At 41.2% G+C, this 22,222-nt stretch overlaps 1 protein-coding gene across 16 annotated transcripts in view; it reads right to left on the minus strand.

Moving 5' to 3' along the window:
- Positions 1 to 1,896: 1,896 nt before the first annotated feature.
- Positions 1,897 to 22,222, minus strand: part of LOC119857420 (exocyst complex component 3-like protein 2) — a 101,208-nt gene continuing 80,882 nt past the window's right edge. For 14 of the 16 annotated variants that reach the window (XM_043515831.1, XM_043515824.1, XM_043515832.1 and 11 more), the window contains 7 exons: positions 19,932 to 20,024; positions 18,676 to 18,808; positions 12,330 to 12,440; positions 10,964 to 11,119; positions 7,935 to 8,056; positions 4,195 to 4,380; positions 1,897 to 3,320 (listed from right to left, as the gene is read on the minus strand). In XM_043515831.1, the coding sequence (XP_043371766.1) occupies positions 4,200 to 4,380; positions 7,935 to 8,056; positions 10,964 to 11,119; positions 12,330 to 12,440; positions 18,676 to 18,808; positions 19,932 to 20,024 (796 nt within the window). In that variant the 3' untranslated portion in view covers positions 1,897 to 3,320; positions 4,195 to 4,199. The remainder of the gene's footprint in view (positions 3,321 to 4,194; positions 4,381 to 7,934; positions 8,057 to 10,963; positions 11,120 to 12,329; positions 12,441 to 18,675; positions 18,809 to 19,931; positions 20,025 to 22,222) is intronic. The other 2 variants (XR_006281858.1, XM_043515819.1) reach the window with 2 other exon arrangements.

Here is a 22,222-nt window from a genome sequence, read left to right on the forward strand (position 1 = left end):
AAAAGCATAAGTCATAGCACAGAAGGATGAAAACTGTGACTGGCTTGATATACCCAGCACAATTCAGAGCCCAGCCCTGTATATTTTGACAGATGTCCATATTTCTTTGTGTGGCAAGAAGTTTGAGGCTGGATGAGCTGGGTGCAACATGCAGACTGTGTTGTCTTCCAACCTGTGCAAAGTGGCAGTGAATTTTTTTAAATTGTTTTACTGAGTGGTTTATAAGCCCATTAAGTATTTAGCTGGACTAAAAATTGCACATTTATTTAATACCTGGACCATCTGAAGCTTTAGAAACTGTTTTCAAACAGAACAGGGAGTCAGCTGTCTTGGAAGAGTAGCCAAATTATTGACTTTTGTTAAAACGCTCTTCCTAATCTTTTAATAGCTGAAATTGACTTTTATGATTTTGAAGTTCTCACAATTCATTAAAAGCAATAAAGAGTCTATTGGGGATTAAATCATTTGGTCCATGGGAATCAAAGATGTGCTCAGTATTGTACAAGACAAAAATAATATTAATACTCCCCCTCCCTCATCTCCTGTCCCTGTGAGGCTCACAAAAGGAAGCGCAGCATTCTGCAACACCTTACAACCAAAGGTAATGCTTACTACTCATCCCGGTAGTAGGTATTTGCAAGATTGGGTCCTAGAACACAGACATACTGTAGATCAGGACCAATTACCTCCACCAAAGCTCCCCTCCCATCTACCCAGGACAATTAGCAATATGGGAAGGACAGGGTGGTTGTGAGCCCTTGACACATGTTTGCAATCCCCAAAGATAGATAAGGCTTTTTTTTTCCCCCTTCATCCAATTATTTAACATTGGGCTGCAGAAGGTATTTGGTCTTTACAGGCCTCAGAGAATAACAGGTCTTTATGAGGAGGTTAAAAAGGGAAAGGAAGGGCCAGCTGCCCTTGTATTGGGCATGGAGGAAGGCGCGAAGATGGGCCTAGAGAAAAACTCAGAAGGCTGTGAGTGGAGCTGTGCGGATAATGGATTTTCTGGTTCATTGGCCATTTTGGAAAATTAAAAACACCGAACTGCTTGGGTTGAACCGAAACTGTTCAAAATTTTTGGCAAAACAAAAAGTTGGGAAAAAACTATAGTGCCCAGTCAAACAAAACGTTTGTTTCACTGCTGACCACGTCTGATTATTTTACACATTTTCAAAACAGTCATTTTGAACTGAAAAATCAAAATGTGTCATCTTTTTTGAAAGGAAACATTTTGATTTTCTCTGAGTCCTTTTTAAGGGATTTTGTTTGTTTTTTTCACCAATTTGGCAAAACTGACAGAAATTCACCAAATGTTTTTGTCCCTGAAGAGGCAGGCACATTGGCCCATTGACACAGAAAGAATATGGGCCATGTTAATAGATCAGATCCAAGGTGTAGGCCAGGGCAGAGCTGTGCAGGGAAAAGTGAAAGAAGAGTTCAAGCTGAGATGGCAAACAAGGGAGAGCAATTTTTTTACTGTATGCCCTTGACCATACACTAGCTCTCTGTGCCATAGTTTCCTCACCTGTATAATGGGAGTAATGCTACTCACTCACCTTACTGAAGAGCACTGTGGAGGTGCTAGTTGTTTCAATATATAGCAAACCAAATTCAAGCCACCTCTAGTTAATGAACAACCTCTGTAACTCAGCTGGTGTTTGCTGATCCTTGAAGGGTCACTTAAGGCAGATTACATGGTCATTTTAAAGTTGTTTGACTTGTTTTTTTAAAACGCATATATTTGCCATGGGGAAGGCACAAATTCCCCTGTTAACCCTGTGTGTCACCTTACTTGGAATAGGTCTATTTGGGTCTTAAATTATTAAATTATTCAAAGTGAGGGTAATTAACCATTGGAATGAGCAGGCATTGGCTATCACTGGAAGTCTTTAAAGTTGTAGAGGGAGGTACCATTCACCAGGAGTAAGGAAAGCGAATCTGGCCTTTAAAAGCTAGTTTATTGAAGAAATGAGCTTTCAGACTCAGCAAAGAGCACAGATGAGAGTTTATAGTTTTATAGTGTGACACCTTTTAAAATTTCATTTTGATTTAGGGGTCTTTCCCCCAAACATCTCACGGGGCAGCTTGATTACAAGTTTTTCCATACACACAAAAACCAACTTGCTTCTCTTGTTCCATTCCTAATTAATCATGAGCACATTGAACTGCCAACAAAACAGGGGTGAAAAGCCATGTTTGAGGAAGCTGTCACTGAAGCAGAATGGCTGCCTACAAGAGTTGAAGAGTATCTGATAATAGCAGTTCTTTTTTGCACGGCTAATTTGTTTACACTTATCAGAATGGCAGTGACCTATATTAATACAATAGCAAATGAGGCCTTGAACCAAATCCAGCTCTGAGATTGTGACCAGCCTATACATGGGCAAAAAGAAGGGCTATTATTTTCCCATACTGTACTTCTTGTCTATTCACATCTGAAAGAAGTTCACACCGACCCAGAGTGGAAACAGCTATTTTAACTATCCACTGCACGTGAGATTTCCACAGCAAAAATTTCCATGTTAAAGAAATTAGAGTTTTACAGCAGGGGAAATTTTCGTTATATGGATGGAAGTTATGGAGTTATATGGATGGAAAGACAAACTCGGCTCTGAAGCCAGTTCTAAAACTAAGATACTAATTACACTATGTCCACAATCCATTGTAATGGGCTACTGGGGATTGATGCAAGTTCTGTGCTATTAGTATGGCTTTCCATTTAAGCAACTGAATGGGACACAAAAGCTAAGTGCCACATCCTACTTCCACTCTGTGGGCATGCAAGACCCCAAATGCTGTGGAAATGCCACCTTCCGGCTGAGCAGGATGCTAGGTAGTAACCATGCGCCAAAAGGCTTCCGCAGCCCTCTGCATGCCGCGGAGCATTCTACATAATGGCTCTCTGTGCAGGACTGTGGAAAGGAGCATTGTAGAAGGACTGGGGAAATGGCAGGGGCTTACTGACCCAATCCCCTACTGAAGCAAGATGTGGCTCTGTCCAGTGCTTCTCTCCCTAGCAGCCATAGCCCAGCTAAGCAAGAATCTAGCTGCAGGTTTGAGGTGGATTCTAACCCATGTGCATTCCCCTTTTCAGTTGGACTTCATGCAGGGAACCATGGTTTGGGTTTATGTGATCTTCTTGTCTTGAAACACTCTGGCACATGTTCTCACATGGCCTGCAGGCTGTTTTCAGCAGACAAATACTGTTTGCCATTCTGCGCAACTTTCAAGTAGCTGTGATCTCAGATGTTGCCTGCTGATGATGGAGCCTTTGTGACACAGGCAAGGAGGGTGGCCTCTGACTTTCCATATTAGACCTGAGTGAAAGAAAGGAAATGTTTGTGAAACTGAAATAAAACACTGTGTGAATGCACTCTCCGTACAGAGCGAGGCGATAAACCTACATAGGGAGAGGGCTCTAATGAGCAGCCAAAGATTTAACATGATCCTATGGTTTGAAGCTGAAGCTAGACAAATTCAGACTAGAAATAAGATGTAAATTATTCAAAGTGAGGGTAATTAACCATTGGAATGAGTAGGCATTGGCCATCACTGGAAGTCTTTAAATCAAGACTGGATATCTTTTCAGAAGATATGTGCTAGCTCACTCAGAAGTTACGGACTTGAACGCAGGAATCATGGTGAAATTCTCTGACCAGTGTTAAGGAGGAAGTCAGACTAGATGACCATAAAGGTTCCTAATGGCCTTAAAAGCTATGAATCTAAGTACTCTGTTGAAATGCATTGGAAATGCAGGGGAGATTTATGGAGGGACCAAATGGAAAAACATTAAGTATTTGTTTAAAAAGAATAGGGATTGTCACTCCTAAGCAGGGCTAACTAGACAGTCTGAACAGGCCCTGTGCTCTGTGATTCACTCTACTATCTCCAAACAGAAAAGGAAATTAGACTAGGAGCCAAGAATTCTGGGTTCTATTCACAGCTTTTCCACTGACCTGCTGTAACTTGGCCAAGTCACTTAAGCACTCTCTACCCCCGCTGCTCTATCTGCACAATGATACTTAAAGACGCGCCGAGATCTACAGGTGAAAAATGCTATATAAGAGTTATTAATGCCGATTTGTATTAAAAATCTAAAAAAGCGGCATTACAGTCACAACAACTATTACATTATCTAGCTATAAATCTATTTACAAACACCTGTATGCATATGTATTCACACACACTCACCTTTCCTAACAGCAGCAGCAGCCACAGGCTCCATATTTTCCAGCTTTTATTTCTATCTCTTCAAAAAACAAATTGTGTCCTCTTTCAGCTTCCACATAATTCTCATAAACCACCTCCAACATAGCATTTCTGTCTGTCCAACTGAGAGTTCCTTTGATGTCCAAGATTATATTCAGATGTTCTTTCCTTTCCAAAAGTACCAGGAATCGGACCAGTAAAACAGAGGAGACAAATATGTTTGCTTGATAAGACCCAATTACAAAGAGCAAAGTCTTGGAAACTGTTAAAGTTCAACTGCTGATAAATTGGTTTCTAACACCTATGGCCACCCAGCCTGTTATAGCTGTATTTAAAGTTATGATCTCACCTAGCCAAAGCTTTTCCTGACCCAATTCTCTAGTAAGAGCAGCGCAGGACTGTTTGATTGTTTGGCAGGTTGGTTTTTATGGTGACTCCACATTTTATTTTTAAGAGCATTTTTTGTACCCTTTCTGCAAAGAGATGGTGACCTCTTGGTCACCTGGAAGATGGTTTTTTCCTCTGTGTGGTAGTTGCTTGACTGAATTGAATGGTCACTATCACCCAAGTCAGATGTGATGTAAGCAGGTGTGACGCCATTGAAGTCAATGACATTGAACCAGCGCTAGCTTCGGCCCTAAGAGACTACGATCAGAATGGGTATTTTTCCGAGTATTGTCTGTGCATACAAGTTAACTTGGAAAATTACAGTTACTAGAACAGGACATCAGAAAAACGATGGAGGGAATTAAAGGGAAAAAACCAGAACAGTTTGACAAACTGAGATTAGCTACAATTTCATTTTAGGAATTAAAAGTCAATTTTAGTTCCTGCTATCAGTTTCCTATGTGAAATGTAAGTGCTGAATGCACGTTGGATAATGTATAATTAATGACACACAAAAGAACTACAGGTTTCAGAGTAGCAGCCGTGTTAGTCTGTATTCGCAAAAAGAAAAGGAGTACTTGTGGCACCTTAGAGACTAACAAATTTATTAGAGCATAAGCTTTCGTGAGCTACAGCTCACTTCATCGGATGCAGCTTATGCTCTAATAAAAGAACTACGTTAGAAGAATGTTAAGGTTGCCACGTTAAACATTCAAAAGTTAAGACTTGCCTGAATTAAGATTGTTGGTGCAATGCTAATTTGGCTCCCTTGTGCATGTGCATTACATGTGAGACAGTCTTTATTCATAGAGATTCATAGATACTAAGGTCAGAAGGGACCACTCTGATCATCTAGTCCGACCTCCTGCACAGCGCAGGCCACAGAATGTCACCCACCCACTCCTATGAAAAACCTCACCCATGTCTGAGCTATTGAAGTCCTCAAATCATGGTTCAAAACTTCGAGGGAGCAGAGAAGCCTCCCTCCAGTCAACCATGCCCCATGCTACAAAGGAAGGCAAAAAAACCTCCAGGGCCTCTCCAATCTGCCCTGGAGGAAAACTCCCTCCCGACCCCAAACATGGCAATCAGCCAAACCCTGAGCACATGGGCAAGATTCACCAGCCAGATACCCAGGAAAGAGTTTTCTATAGTAAATCAGATCCCATCCATCCAATATCCCATCTCAGGGGATTTGGCCTATTTACCCTGAATATTTAAAGATCAATTACTTACCAAAATCCCATTATCCCATCATACCATCTCCTCCATAAACTTATCGAGTAGAATCTTAAAACCAGATAGATCTTTTGCCCCCACTGCTTCCCTTGGAAGGTTATTCCAAAACTTCACTCCTCTGATGGTTAAAAACCTTCGTCTGATTTCAAGTCTAAACTTCCTGGTGGCCAGTTTATACCCATTTGTTCTCGTGTCCACATTGGTGCTGAGCTGAAATAATTCCTCTCCCTCTCCTGTATTTATCCCTCTGATATATTTATAGAGAGCAATCATATCTCCCCTCAACCTTCTTTTAGTTAGGCTAAACAAGCCCAGCTCCTTAAGTCTCCTTTCCTAAGACAAGTTTTCCATTCTTCGGATCATCCTAGTAGCCCTTCTCTGTACCTGCTCCAGTTTGAATTCATCCTTTTTAAACATGGGAGACCAGAACTGCACACAGTATTCTAGGTGAGGTCTCACCAGTGCCTTGTATAACGGTACTAAAACCTCCTTATCCCTACTGGAAATGCCTCTCCTGATGCATCCCAAAACCGCATTAGTTTTTTTCATAGCCATATCACATTGGCAGCTCATAGTCATCCTATGATCAACCAATACTCCAAGGTCCTTCTCCTCTTCCGTTACTTCTAATTGATGCGTCCCCAACTTATAACTAAAATTCTTGTTATTAATCCCTAAATGCATAACCTTACACTTCTCACTATTAAATTTCATCCTATTACTATTACTCCAGTTTACAAGGTCATCCAGATCCTCCTGTATAATATCCCGATCCTTCTCCGAATTGGCAATACCTCCCAGCTTTGTATCATCTGCAAACTTTATTAGCATACTCCCACTTTTTGTGCCAAGGTCAGTAACAAAAAGATTAAATAAGATTGGTCCCAAAACTGATCCCTGAGGAACACCACTGGTAACCTCCCTCCAACCTGACAGTTCGCCTTTCAGTAGGACCCGTTGCAGTCTCCCCTTTAACCAATTCCTTATCCACCTTCTGATGGTCATATTGATCCCCATCTTCTCCAATTTAACTAATAATTCCCCATGTGGCACGGTATCAAATGCCTTACTGAAATCTAGGTAAATTAGATCCACTGCATTTCCTTTATCTAAAAAATCTGTTACTTTTTCAAAAAAGGAGATTAGATTGGTTTGGCACGATCTACCTTTTGTAAAACCATGTTGTATTTTGTCCCATTTACCATTGACTTCAATGTCCTTAACTAATTTCTCCTTCAAAATTTTTTCCAGGACCTTGCATACTACAGACGTCAAACTAACTGGCCTGTAGTTACCCGGATCACTTTTTTTTCCTTTCTTAAAAATAGGAACTATATTAGCAATTCTCCAATCATTCGGTACTATTCCTGAGTTTACAGATTTATTAAAAATTCTTGCTAATGGGCTTGCAATTTCAGGTGCCAATTCCTTTAATATTCTTGGATGAAGATTATCTGGGCCCCCCGATTTAGTCCCATTAAGCTGTTTCAGTTTCGCTTCTACCTCTGATATGGTAATATCTACCTCTATATCCTCCTTCCCATTTGTCATGCTACCATTATCCCCAAGATCCTCTTTAGCCTTATTAAAGACTGAGGCAAAGTATTTGTTTAGATATTGGGCCATGCCTAGATTATCTTTAACCTCCGCTCCATCCTCAGGGTTAAGCGGCCCCACTTCTTCCTTCTTAGTTTTCTTCTTATTTATATGGCTATAGAACCTTTTACTATTGGTTTTAATTCCCTTTGCAAGGTCCAACTCTACTCGACTTTTAGCCTCTCTCACTTTATTAATTACATGATCACATGTGACTTTTTTCCACTGGATCCCTGCCTCATTCAGTGCACAGAATGGGAAATGTCAACCCAAATGGTCAACGTTTGATAGTTATAAGCAACTGAAAACAGGATCTAATAATGGAGGTGTCAGGCAGCCTTAACTATAGATGTTGGTACCAGCTCTGACTATAATAATCCCAAAGCACAGCCAAGAAGGTGCACAGGTAGTGTATTGGATAACAAATATTGTTACCGGATTTATGGCTGTAAATAACCAGCTAAGCAGCCTGAATAACTATAATCCACGCAATGCCTTACCTTATATCTGGAAACTTGTGGAGAAGAATCACAAGCTGTATTTTCATTGCTTCGATGTCAGTAAGTAGAATAAACTCCAGGATTCCTTCAATAGGATCATCCAGTGAAGCAGTTCTAGGGCCCTAGCGATAGAAGAACATATGCATTCAACTGGAGTGGCAGAGGTAGCAGAGTGCACTGTGAAGATCTGGCTTCAGGATCAGACTTGGGTCACCTATTTGTGGACCAGAAAGAGCTATGAGCATCGCAGGGGTTGTGTGGTATTTTCCCCCCAGATGTAAGAATAAAGTAGAATCTAATCAGGCAACTGCATTAGCATCCCCTACTGGTCAATACATGCAACTGCATTATTGCTGGCTTTAAACAAGTCCACCAAAAGAGTGAGGCTATGAGGGGGTGAAATTCGAACAGAAAGACAAAGTGAAAAAAGGGCTTGATCCTGCATGGTTCTGTGCACTCCTGCAGGACTGAGCCTTATAAAAGCAAGCAAAGAAATATTACATTTTTAATGACATTTGATAAATGAGGATTGGGATGAACTGCCCAGAGTTAGCTTCAGATCTCGCTCACATTTTGAAAAGGAAAGTAATAAGAGTAAATTGCTACTCTGAATTATTTATGCCACAATATCAGCATAAATTCTATGGCAAAGCAAACCTAGGGAACGTGCTGTTCAAATTAGTTCAGGACAAGCACACATTCCTATGATATCTACTTAGCACCAAGAATAAGACTGGATTTTCCAGGAGCTAGCACATCTCTGCATTGAACATACATTCAAAAGATAATATTTAGAGAAAACCCTCCTCTCTCTCTTCCTCTGCATTGCAGAAATACAGATTGTGTGTAGCTCTGCATACCAAGAAAACTATAATTATTGCCAGGTTTTACTCCCTAACACACTCAAACTGTACAATATTCCCTGTTTGTCAAGCTCATTATTATCAAATGTTATTTATTACAGAGTGCCAAAAGGGTCTATACAGAGAGGCAGGAAGACAAGATCCCTGATCTAAAATAGCCAAAGTGTAGGTGACTGAGCAGTAATGCTTAACACAATCTTGTTCACTCTTCTTTTACAATATATGTAATTATTATTTAGCAAACACTTCTTTGAGGGGAGGGCTGGGAGTTTCAACATGTGTTTTGAGAAGGGACTTGAAAGGGGAAAGCATGGACACATGGCAGGCTAGGTCAGGAAGCTGGTGCAACCATGGTAGTAACTGCATGCATAAATTAAGTATGCAGTTGAGCATATATTTTGCATGCACAATTGTGCACCTAACTTGACTGAACATCAGCCCGCATTTTTAAGTACATTTTCTTCTAGCAAGGTTTTCAGTGCTAATACTCTGAGCAATGAGAGAGGAAAGAGCATGGGTGAAGGGAGTGGCATTTTACCAACTGCATGCAGATTGGTTCTTCAACCTGTGTATATTATCGATTGTGTGCGTTTATACATACAATTAGATTTTCTTGGATTGCCTATGCATTGCCTAATTTAGTGATATAATCAGCTCTTCTACCACACAGAGGAAAAAACCATCTTCCAGGTGACCAAGAGGTCACCATCTTATACAATGCTGAGCACAGCATTAATGGTAAGTTTGAGAGCTGTTGGAAAATCTTTTTTTTTTTAAAAATAACATATTTCTGGTGGTCTCTGAAAGTTTTAAGCTCTCTTTAAATGGCCTACTTAATACAATAGACCTTAAAAGTACTAGCAGTTTTCATTTTTCCATACTGAGACTAATGGATTAATTATAGTGAGTCTAAGCTTTTTCCAAGGGAGACTAAAAAATTTTATTTATACAGAGTTTGAATCACTGACAACAAGTTTACTGCTGCTCTCACTGAGATAGAAAGCAGGATTGTCAAACCCAACCATTAAAAAATAATGAGTTGGGCCTAAGAAATCATGTGATTGGCTTAAAATTCATAGATTATTTTAAAAGAATTAATTTGGGGTCTTTTATTTGTGCCATTTAGTTTCTGAGCCCTTTGGGTTCATGTTTTCCAGCTTTTCTCTACAACCATAAGGCTGGTAACTTAATTTTTTTAAATGAAAGCTGAGAGCCTGATGTAATCACATGACTCCAGTAGCTGGGGGATTATGAAAAATGCCAGATGTTGAGAGATTTGCTATAAATCAAAAGTGCTGGCAATACTACAAAAGCCTCTTTTCACATCCCAGACTGCTGTTTGCATGCACTTCCTTCTGATTTCACACAAAATATCCAGCCTCCTTTGGAAATTCATCTGTTCTGGATCCACCTGGCCTCTGCTTTGCTTTATCTTGTACTTACCAGTAATTTATTTGGAAAAATGTACCAGGTAGCCAAGAATTACAGTATTTTTAATTATAATACATTACTAGGCCCTCTGCAGTGCATTTCACCCATCTCTCTACATGTGCTTTACAAAGCTTCATGATAATCCTGATCCCTCTGAGATAAGTAAAAGATAGAGCAAGCCCTTTACCCACCACTGAAATGCAGTAACTTCTGTAGTGGAACACAGAAGCATCCAACAACCTGTCAGAGCAGGAAGTGAGAAGGATAGCGTATCCAATTGAAACTATACTACAGCAGACCTTTGAGAAGAGTGTAGGTTCTATAGGACTCTGCATTGCCCATCTGGCAAAAGCCACATGGTAGAGCAGCATAGACAACATCACCTGTTCTACTGAGGCAACTGCCCCATGAAGTACAATGGGCCTAGCTGGTGTAATTGACTCACCCCAGTTTTGAGTCTCTCACTGTTTCCTGTTACAGAGGAAAAAGTAGAAATCTTGTGGTTCCCCCTACATTCCAAAGCTACAAACTAACAATATTTTGCACCACTGATAGCAGATTTGAACTGCCAACATGATGTCTTGAAACATGACTGATGCTTATGTATGGGAAGCTGGGTATCAGTCTGTTAAGTGCTCCTGTTCCATTCAAAAATATGCCACTCATTGCCCAGGTTCTTGTACTTGGTGGTGGAAAGAGTAAACATAACACCGCAAAGCCAAATCAAAGACTTACGAAGCATTCTTCAAAGAGCGTTTGCATTGCCCTGTGATCTGCTTCAATTTTGTTGGCAATTTTCCTCCGCTTTGCAGAAGATGACTTCCCAGAAGCAGTTAGGAGAGCCTGAACATACTCAGTGACAATGCTGTGGTGGACAGTCTGGATGAGGGTCTGTTCCAGACAAAGAAACAAAGATTAGCCTCTTTGTGCTAAGTGTGGCTATGAGTAAAGGCTGATTCTGGATAGAAAGACACTGACCACTTCGGTTTCACTCAGAAGCAGGCCCCAATTTTCCCCCTCTGAACCCTTTAAAAGAGTCTTGCAGTGCTAGTCTAACACATGGATGTACTATGGTGGGCACAATCTGCTTAGAGACTATGGGTGATGAGGGCCATGTAAGTACTTAAAGGGAATGAGAGAGATCTAGCCCTCAAATATCACTAAGAAAAGACAGTTCATTGGACAAAACTACAATTCATTAGCAATTTAAATCAGGTCAGTTTGAGACTGCAGTCAAAGCACGTAGGAAATCTCTGGCCCTACCCCAAACAAACTTAGCAACACAGTCAGTTCTGACTTAGTGTTCTACCCCAGCACTGCTACCTGACATGGCATTCATGTGACACAATGTCCAGTGACAGGTTCTAATGAGCAAACAGAATAGCTCCAAAGTTCTATGTTGCAATGCTTTTTCTGTCTTTGAATTGAAATTAGTGGTGGTGAAAGGTGCCATATTTACAGATGTGGAATTGGAAGTCTTGTTTTTAAATCACAGGACATGCATAGCACAGGCAGCAGCAATTCAAACTTCCCCTTAACGAGAGGAAGGATAGCCCAATGTTTAGGGAACTAGCTTTCTACATGGGAGACCCAGGTTCAAATCCCTGCTGTGCCATAGATTTCCAGTGAGACCTTAGGGAAGTTATTTAGGTTTCTTTTGGCCTTCATTCTCCACCAGTAAAATAAGGATAATAGCAAGTCCCTACTTCATAGGGATGTTCTGAGGATAAATGCACTAAAAATTATGAGGGTTTCAGATACAATGGTAATGGGGGCCTTATAAGTGCTTCGCTAGACAGATTGCTACAGCCATGACAGGGTAAGGCACCTTTTAAGGTAGTCCAACCCCCTCCCCTGCCTGTTTCAATGCCCCTTCCTTTCCTGGCTTCTCTGCTAAAGTCACAACAAGAGTTGTAATTATAATAGTGGTTTTTGTGATGTTGACACCTGTCTGTTAGGAACTGGACTGAGACCATCAGGTCTTCTTCTAAACTGCTTGGGGCTAAACGGGAGTTGGGGTTAACTCTGAAATACATAGCAATCCCAACATCCACTGGCATGGTTTGTGGTTTTTCTTAGTAATATCTTGCTTATTTCTTACCTTATAGGTCTCTGTATTTTTCATTTCAAACCTTGAAAAACTGGACCGTAAGCAGTCTAGAAATCTGTCAAAATCACTATGACCTTTTCTGAAGTGACCCTTCAGTGCCACCTAAGGGACAGGAAATAACTGGGGTCAGCGTCAGGCCATGTAGAGGCATCACAGAGCTGGTATATGGGCTTTGTTTCTGTTTGCTCCGTCCACTTTTAGAGGTGGAGGCATTCAAGCGCTGCAGCATCTTCTTTTCATTCCCTTGCTTCAAATGATGAGCAAAGCAAGGAAAGCAGGGAAACAACTAAAACCCAAGATGGGCTAAATTAACATGCCAAAGCTCCAACACTGGAAGACCTCAGACTGTGGAAGAGACTGGGTGGGTGAGGCAATATCTTTTACTGAACCAACTTCGGTTGGTGAGAGAGGCAAGCTTTGGAGCTATACAGAGCTCTTCTTCAGATCTGGGAAACTTACTCAGAGTGTCACAGCTACATACAAGGTGGAACAAATTGTTTAGTGTAAATAGTTAACACATATTTCAAGGGGCCATTGAAGGTGAAGTGGCCCATTAACACCCCTCCAATCATAGGGAAGAATGGGTGGGAAGGAAGTGGGGGGGTTGTTAATGGGTTATAGATTTTTTGCAATAAACCATTAATCCAGGTCTCTGTTCAGTCCATGATTTTTAGTGGCTAGCAAAGTTATGAATTTAAGCTCCCAGACTCATCTTTTGAAAGTATTGTACAGGTTTCCTTTGAAGATGAGGACTGATAGGCCAGATATAGAGTGATCTCTTTGTGAAAAGTATGCACCCACAGGTGATAGGGTGGTTTTGTCTTTTATCATTTTCCTGGGTGAGTTCATGCAAGACTGTAGTAACTGTCTGGTTTCACCCACATAGTTGCTACTGGGGCATTTAGTTCACTGGCTGAGGTACACCACATCTTGTGATAGGCATGTGTAGGATACATGGCTGTTGAAAGGTGTGTTGTGGGGTTGGTTGATCATTAGAGCAGTGCAGATATGGTTGCAGGTTTTGTATCTCTTGTTCTCACAGGGTCTGGTGCTGCTTTAAGTTGGTGTGTCCTGGTCTGTGGGGAGCTGAAGAAGACATCTAAGTAAGCCCCAAAGCTTGTCTCTCTCATCAACAGACTTGGTCCAATAAAAGATATTACCTCACCCACCTTGTCTCTCTAATATCCTGGGACCGACACAGCTACAACAACATTGCATGAAATAATGGAAAATACCTAATTTTGCCATCTGAAATGGAAACTCCACAACATAAAGAAAAAGGAAGTGAAACTTACCAGCGACATCTACTTCCTGAGCAAATATGAGAAACAAAACATCATCCCAGAGGTCTCATCATCTTACACACTCTGACCACTATATACAACTCCAAATATGCTGAACAGCTCGGCAAATGGACTTCAGAAAAACTGAGGAACCACTTACTGCATCTCACACGCTCCAGAAGGAACCAGCTTCCTCCAAGAAACAACCGATTTCCTTCAAAAACCCTGCAACATTAACAACCTCCCTCAAAATACCATTCTTCCCACCATAAATTTCACCTTCTTGTACACCAACATCCCTCACAATGATGGCATAGCTGCCTGCCTCAAATATTTACAAGACAATGGACAACCCTCAGATATCCACCCCAACACACATCACCAAATGCCTCCATTACACCCATTCTCATCCATTACAATTTTACATTAAACAATTAAACAACCAACACTTTGTCCAAACCATGGGAACAGTCATGGGTACTAGGATGGCTCCCCATTATGCAACCACTTCATAGCCAACCTTGAAGAAGAATTTCTGGACAAATGCACCATGAAACCAATGATATACCCGAGATATATCAATGATATTTTCATCCTCTGGAAAGACAACCTACGCGCCTCGTAGATTTCTATCACAACTTCAACAACCATCACCCATCCATTAAACTGTCTCTGGAACATTCCCACACCAGCATCAACTTCCTGCACACCACAATCAACTTCAACAATGGAACCCTACAGACAACTATATACAAGAAACCATGGACCACCACACCGACCTTCATAGATCCAGTCATTATCCAAAACACACCAAGAAATCTGTAATCTACTCAGGCAATGTCTACACTTACAAGCTTACAACAGCACAGCTGTACCAATACTGCTGTGTCACTGTAAGACAGCGCATTATGCCAATGGGAGAGTGCTCTCCCATCAACATAATAAAACCAGCTCAACAAGCAGCTGTAGCTTTGTCAGCGGGAGAGCATCTCCCATTGACATAGCGTTGTGCACAAGAGCACTTATGCCAGCAAAACTTATGTTGCTCTTAGAGGGGTGTTTTTTCACATTTCTGAGCGACAAAAGTTTTGCCGACATAAGTGCTACTGTAAACATAGCTTCAGATACCACAGAATATGCTCAGAGAAGAGTGTCTAGGATATACACCTTAACACACTCAAAACCACCTTCACCAAACAAGGACACTGCACCAGACATGCAGATCGCATCATGGAATGGGCCACCCAAATATCCCAAGAGAACCTGCTCCTATACAGAAATGAAACCCCTTCTGACCACATACCCCTAATTGTTATCTATCACCCCACACTAGAACCATATGGGGTATAAACAAATAACTACAACCCATACTCAAAGGGGACCCCATCCTGAAAGAAATCTTTCATGAACCCCTCCTTCTGGCCTTCAAACACCCAACATCCCCAGGAGCATCATCAGGAATAAGTTCTCCACAGACAACCCTGCCAGAATGACAGATGCAAAACATGCAGACATATCTCCACTGCTAAAATGATCAACACCCCCTTCACCAACACATCTTACAAGATCCATGAGTCCTACGCATGCCTATCACAACATGTGTTGTGCCTCATCCTGTGCACTAAGTGCCCCAACAGCAACTAAGTGGCTGAAATAAGATACTCACTACACGCTCAAATGAACTCACAAGGACAATGATAAAAGACAAAAACACCCTATCACCTGTGGGTGAACATTTTTCACAAAGCAACCACTCTATATCTGACCTGATGTGATTGCAGAGCCATTGGCCATTATCTTTGAAAGATTGTGGCAATTGGGGGAGGTCCCAGACGATTGGAAAAAGGCAAATATAGTGCCCATCTTTAAAAAGGGAAGAAGGAGAATCCAGGGAACTACAGACTGGTCAGCCTCACCTCAGTCCCTGGAAAAATCATGAAGCAAGTCCTCAAGGAATCCATTTTGAAACACATGGAGGAGAAGAAAGTGATCAGGAACAGTCAACATGGATTCACCAAGGGCAAGTCATGCCTGACCAACCTAATTGCTTTCTATGATGAGATAACTGGCTCTGTGGATATGGGGAAAGCGGTGGACGTGCTATACCTTGACTTTAGCAAAGCTTTTGATATGGTTTCCCACAGTATTCTTGCCAGCAAGTATGGATGGGATGAATAGACTATAAAGTAGATAGAAAGCTGGCTAGATCGTCAGGCTCAGTGGGTAGTGATCAACGGCTCAATGTCTATTTGGCAGCCGGTATCAAGTGGAGTGCCCAAGGGGTCGGTCCCGGGTCCGGTTTTGTTCAACATCTTCATTAATGATCTGGATGATGGGATGGATTGCTCCCTCAGCAAGTTCGCAGATGACACTAAGCTGGGGAGAGAGGTAGATATGCAGGAGGGTAGAGATAGGGTCCAGAGTGATCTAGACAAATTGAAGGATTGGGCCAAAAGAAATCTGAAGAGGTACAACAAGGACAAGTGCAGAGTTCTGCACTTAGGAGGGAAGAATCCCATGCACTGCTACAGGCTGGGGACCAACTGGCTAAGCAGCAGTTCTGCAGAAAAGGACCTGGGGATTATGGTGGATGAGAAGCTGGATACGAGTCAACAGTGTGCCCTTGTTGCCAAGAAGGCTAACGGCATATTGGGCTGCATTAGTAGGAGCATTGCCAGCAGATCGAGGGAAGTGATTATTCCCTCTATTCGACACTAGTGAGGCCACAGCTGGAGTATTGCATCCAGTTTTGGGCCCCTCCACTACAGAAAGGATGTGGACAAATTGAAGAGAGTCCAGTGGAGGGCAATGAAAATGATTAGGGGGCTGGGGAACAGGATTTACGAGGAGAGGCTGAGGAAACTGGGTTTATTTAGTCTACAGAAGAGAAGAGTCAGGAGGGATTTGGTAGCACCCTTCAACTAGATGAAGGGGGGTTCCAAAGAGGAATGAGCTAGGCTATTCTCAGTGGTGGCAGATGACAGAACAAGGACCAATGGTCTCAAGTCTATTTTGGATATTAGGAAAAACTATTTCAGTAGGAGGGTGGTGAGGCACTGGAATGAGTTACCAAGGGAGGTGGTGGAATTTCCATCCTTAAAAATCTCTAAGGCCCTTCTTGACAAAGCCCTGGCTGGGATGATTTAGTTGGGGTTGGTCCTGCTTTGAGCAGGAGGTGGGACTAGATGACCTCCTGAGGTCTCTTCCAATCCTAATCTTCTATGATTCTATGACCTCTCAGTCCTCATTCTTAAAGGAAACCTGCACAACACTTTCAAAAGACAAGTCTGGGATCTTTAATTCATAACTTTGCTAGACACTAAAAATCATGGACTGAACAGAAACACTGCATTTATCACCTACTAGAACAATCTGTAATCCACTAATAATGCCCCCTTCCTCCAGCTGCTTCCCCCTCTCTTCCTTTCCTCTCTATGATTGGAGGGGTGTTAACAAGCCACTTCACCTTCAATGGTCCCTTGAAATATGTGTTAACTATTAAACTAAACAATCTGTTCCATCTTGTATTTAGCTGTGACACTCTGGGGGCTTATCTACCCATATAGCACTGCAGCTGTAGCACTTTAGTGAAGATGCTACTGCACTGACTGGACAGCTTCTCCTGTCAGTGCAGTTAATCCACCTCCACGAGAAGCAGTAGCTATGTTAACAGGAAAAGCTCTCCCGTCAGCTATACAGGGGTTAGGTCAGCATAACTATGTTGTTATGGGGTATGAATTTTTCACACACCTGAGCAACGTAGTTATATCCACGTAAGTTCAGGGGTGCTGGAACAATTTTTATAGTGGGGATGCTGAGAGCCATTGAACCAAACTGTAAACCCTGTATATGAGGGAAACACTTCAAGCGAAGGGATGCTGCAGCATCCACCCCTCCTCCCCCACCCTTCCAGCACCTATGTGTACGTTTGTAGTGTAGACCCAGCCTGAAAAAGTTTCCCAGTCCAGAAAAAGAGCTCTGTGTAAGCTTGACGTTTTGTCTCTCTCACCAACAGAAGCTGGTCCAATAAAAGATATTACCTTACCCACATTGTCTTTCTGGTATCCTGGGACCAGCACGGCCATAACACTTCATAAGATTGTGGAAGGCAGACAGCCTCTCAGTGGAGCAATAGCTATATCAGTGAGGTCCACACAGAACTGCCAAACTGGATCAACCCTGGGGTTCATCTAGTCCAGCAGCCTATCTCCAACAACAGTCAGCACTCGATGCTTCAGAGGAAGGTACAAGAACCCTGCAGCAGACATATGCAAGATAATCTGCCCTCCATATTAAGTCTCATCCTGATCTCTAACAGTCAGAGACTGACTTAAGGCCTGAAGCATGAGGTTTAAAATCCCTTCCCAAATTTTGTTTCCATTGTCTATTATAACTCTGGATATTCTTGATCTCCAGATAAATATCCAGGTGCTTTTTGAATCTTGCTAAGTTCTTGGCTTTAATGACTTACTGTGGCAATGAGTTCCACAGTCTAATTGTGTGACACGTAGAAAAGTATTTCTTTTATCAGTTTTGAATTTGTCACCTTTCAATGTCACTAAATGTCCCCTCGTTCTTGAGTTATGAGACATGGAGAACAGAAGATCTTGATCTACCTTCTCTGTACCTAGATTAACCCAGGAGAGACACACACACAGGCTTTGACAACCATCTGATATATTTGCAGTGGTCTTCATCTTTGGGAAGAAGTGAACAGTACACCAAAGATAAATGGCATCACATTATTTAACTTTGTTCATTGAGAAATTTATAGCCATTAGAAATTAATATTTTTCGTTCCAGCTCTTGGGATTTGAATACAGGCGGGCAGCCATCGGTGCATCTTTAGTAATAGCAGAAAAGACTATGGCTCCAAAAAGCAGGGTATTAGAATCCTGAATGATTAAATAGACAGAAGCTCCAAGGTACAGATCTAAAATACATCAATTCCTCAGTCCTGCAGGCAAAGCCATACATCATCCCCGGGATCAGGATAGGAACATCTGCCTGACAGCATGAAAACAGCATTAAATGTTTACACTGGTCTCAGATACCTTGACTTTAGAAGTAATTGCCTGCAGAAGAAGTTCTCTACTCTGTTCTTCTGTACTGTCTATAAATTCCTTCACTTTAGCATCAGTGTCAGCACTAGCATGATAGATGTACGTTAGCTTATGCCAAGCAGCTCTGTAAAAAAAAAACAAACAAACAAACAAACCAAAACCAAAAATCACATAGGGCCATATTTTCAGTCCATGGTCTCCTTTAAGGGCTGAGCCAACTCCCATTTAAGTCAACAGGACTTTTTCGAACGGTTGAAGGTTGTTACATGCTTAACTGCACCACTGGATGAGGGCCTCAGTGCACAATCACTTGTGCATATATTTTTGAGTGCTCTCGTTAATGTGTGCAACTTTACACAAACAAATGCCACATTTCTACATGCAAATCAAACAAATTTTTGCAAATGCAAATTCTGTCATTTTCCCATATGAGAGGACACAAAAAATAGCACAGAAACAGGATTTGCACATGTAAGACAGCTTGCAGACAAATGGAGACTGGATCAGGGATCCTTTGTACGTTTGGCCCATAACAAATGCAAATTGAATAGCACAGTACATTAAAAAGGCCAAAGCTTACAAACAAAAAATGCAGACAAAACATAATCAGAACATTCTTCAGATCTACATAATCATGCAAGTCCTAGGTTAAAGTGTTCACAAATCAGAAATCATTTTTATTGTCTGGAAAAGGTTAATGTGTAATTTTTATTTTCACATTTTAAAAGAATAATATACATATTTTCTAGCAGTGGAGCCAACATAAATCTTCAGTTTAGGATTCATAGTGTTAGAAACATGTCATGGGATTCTTGCCTTTGCTGTAAGCTACATATCACAGCACATATATTATGAAAGAAAAAATTACTTGCACTTGACTGACTCCAAAATTAAAGTAAACACTGTGGCTATTTTTGGGGCTAGGGATTTTTGGCTGACTCCAAAAGATCCCTAGGTAACCTTACACAGAAAAACCATCAGTGAGCCTGTTTTCACCACGGTCACGAAAACTACTGAATTGAGCATTTTGGTGCCTAGAACCTCCTCTCTCCTTTTATGCTTTGTTGCTTCCTGTTCCTTTTAACAGAAAGAGATAGGATGTTCATATAGGGCTTGATCCAGCAAAATCACTGAAGCTCTTGCTTAACTTTAAGCACTCAAGTAGTCTCATTGACTTCAATGGGAGCTAGATGAGGCCCATAAAGCAGAAAGTTCACTTCACATGTCACACTGGTCTGTTTTCTCACCTGAAAATGCAGCAGTTCTCAAGTATTTGCAAATTGCTGTCGGTCTCAGAAAAGGTGTCAAGTTGGAGAAGGCTTCTTACTTCATGTTTATAGCTAGATAAAACAAAGCAATAAAGACATGTTTAAATAGCAAGGTCTGACAACATTACAGAATCGGCTAGCCTGGCAGCAAACAGACCAAATATTCCATTATTACTTTGATTCTTAGTGTTCACAGTTTTACTCTTCTAGGTGCTTTCTAGAATAGAAAAAAGACACAGTCCCTGCCCTAAGTAACTGGGAGGGATAGGGAAGTGTTACAGTAATAAAACTAGGAAGTTACTTAGCTTAGGCATTGTCATTGTAATGGTTCTGGGGATTTTGTGTGTTCATTTTTTAAAATACTTGCTCCTTGTAAGCGACAAAGCAAAAGGGACTTGCCCGAAACCTGGTGCACTTCTAGAAGACTCAATGTGTATGACTAACCAATGAAATCTGTAAAAGCAGCGAAGAGTCCTGTGGCACCTTATAGACTAGCAGCATATACGTCTGTTAGTCTATAAGGTGCCACAGGACTCTTTGCCGCTTTTACAGATCCAGACTAACACGGCTACTCCTCTGATTCAGTGAAATCTGGTGACAGCTTGAGTCCCTAAAGGCCTCAGATTTATAGCATTGCTGGGCAACTCACTCTTGCACTTAATTCCCTCCCTCTGTTAATTTAAAGGGACAGTGAACTTTAAAAGAAAAATAAATCACACTCTTTTCTGAAAAATATATTGCCTACAAGTAGTAGTACAGGACTCTCTGCTGGATGGGATACAGTGAGAGACCCATACTGGAAAAAGAGGAGAAGGAAGGAGCCAGAAGAAATGACAGGGTAAGAAGCCTGTGGATAGTGGGGAAGCGGTAGATGTGGTATATCTTGACTTTTAGTAAGGCTTCTGATACTGTCTTGCATGTCCTTCTCATAAACTAGGGAAATACAACCTAGATGGAACTACTATAAAGTGGGTGCATAACTGGTTGGAAAATCATTCCCAGAGAGTAGTTATCAGTGGTTCACAGTCATGCTGGAAGACCATAACAAGTGGGGTCCCGCAGGGATCAGTCTGGGTCCGGTTCTGTTCAATATCTTCATCAATGATTTAGATAATGGTATAGAGAATACACTTATAAAGTTTTGCGGACAATACCAAGCCAGGAGGGGTTGCAAGTGCTTTGGAAGATAGGATTAAAATTCAAAATGATCTGGACAAACTGGAGAAATGGTCTGAAGTAAATAGGATGAAGTTCAATAAGGACAAATGCAAAGTACTCGACTTAGAAAGGAACAATCAGTTGCACACATACAAAATGGAAAATGACTGCCTAGGAAGGAGTACTGCGGAAAGGGATCTGGGAGTCCTAGTGGATCACAAGCTAAATACGAGTTAACGGTGTAACGCTGTTGCAAAGAAAGCAAACATCATTCTGGGATGTATTAGCAGGAGTATTGTAAGCAAGACACGAGAAGTAATTCTTCTGCTCTACTTCACGTAGATTAGGCCTCAACTGGAGTATTGTGTCTAGTTCTGGGTGCCACATTTCAGGAAAGATGTGGACAAATTGGAGAAAGTCCAGAGAAGAGCAATAAAAATGAATAAAGGTCTAGAAAACATGACCTATCAGGGAAGATTGAAAAAAGTGGGTTTGTTTAGTCTGGAGAAGAGAACACTGAGAGGGGACAGTTTTCAAGTACATAAAAGGTTTTTATAAGGAGGAGGGAGAAAAAATTTTGTTCTTAACCTCTGAGGATAGAACAAGAAGCAGGGATAGGAGAAGAGGCTTACTGTGCGGTATGGTAAGCACCTGTTAAATAGAGAGACCTGATTATTATATTAATGTAGAATGTTTCTCTAAACAAAAATCTCACTGTTGTACTGATAATTGTGTTGTCTCTGATACTTACATAGTAAGGATTTGGAAAGAAAGAAAGAAAGAAAGAAAGAAAGAAAGAAAGAAAGAAAGAAAGAAAGAAAGAAAGAAAGAAAGAAAGAAAGAAAGAAAGAAAGAAAGAAAGAAAGAAAGAAAGAAAAAGAAAGAAAGAAAGAAAGAAAACATGAGGGTGCAGTACTTGATTCAAGTGGGAAAGGGTTAGGAGGAGGTAGTGTCCTCTGCTTTTAGAAATCAAGAGTGGGAAAAGTGTCTTCTCTCCGAGCAGTTAGGAAAGAGAGTAAAAAAAAAAAAAATCTTACTGGTAATTTAGTGAGAGCCTTATTCTAGGCCTGATCCCAAACCCATTAAAATCAATTAGAGTCTTTCCATTGATC

Source organism: Dermochelys coriacea, chromosome 6 (genome assembly GCF_009764565.3).
Source record: "Dermochelys coriacea isolate rDerCor1 chromosome 6, rDerCor1.pri.v4, whole genome shotgun sequence".
Taxonomy (NCBI): Eukaryota; Metazoa; Chordata; order Testudines; family Dermochelyidae; genus Dermochelys; species Dermochelys coriacea.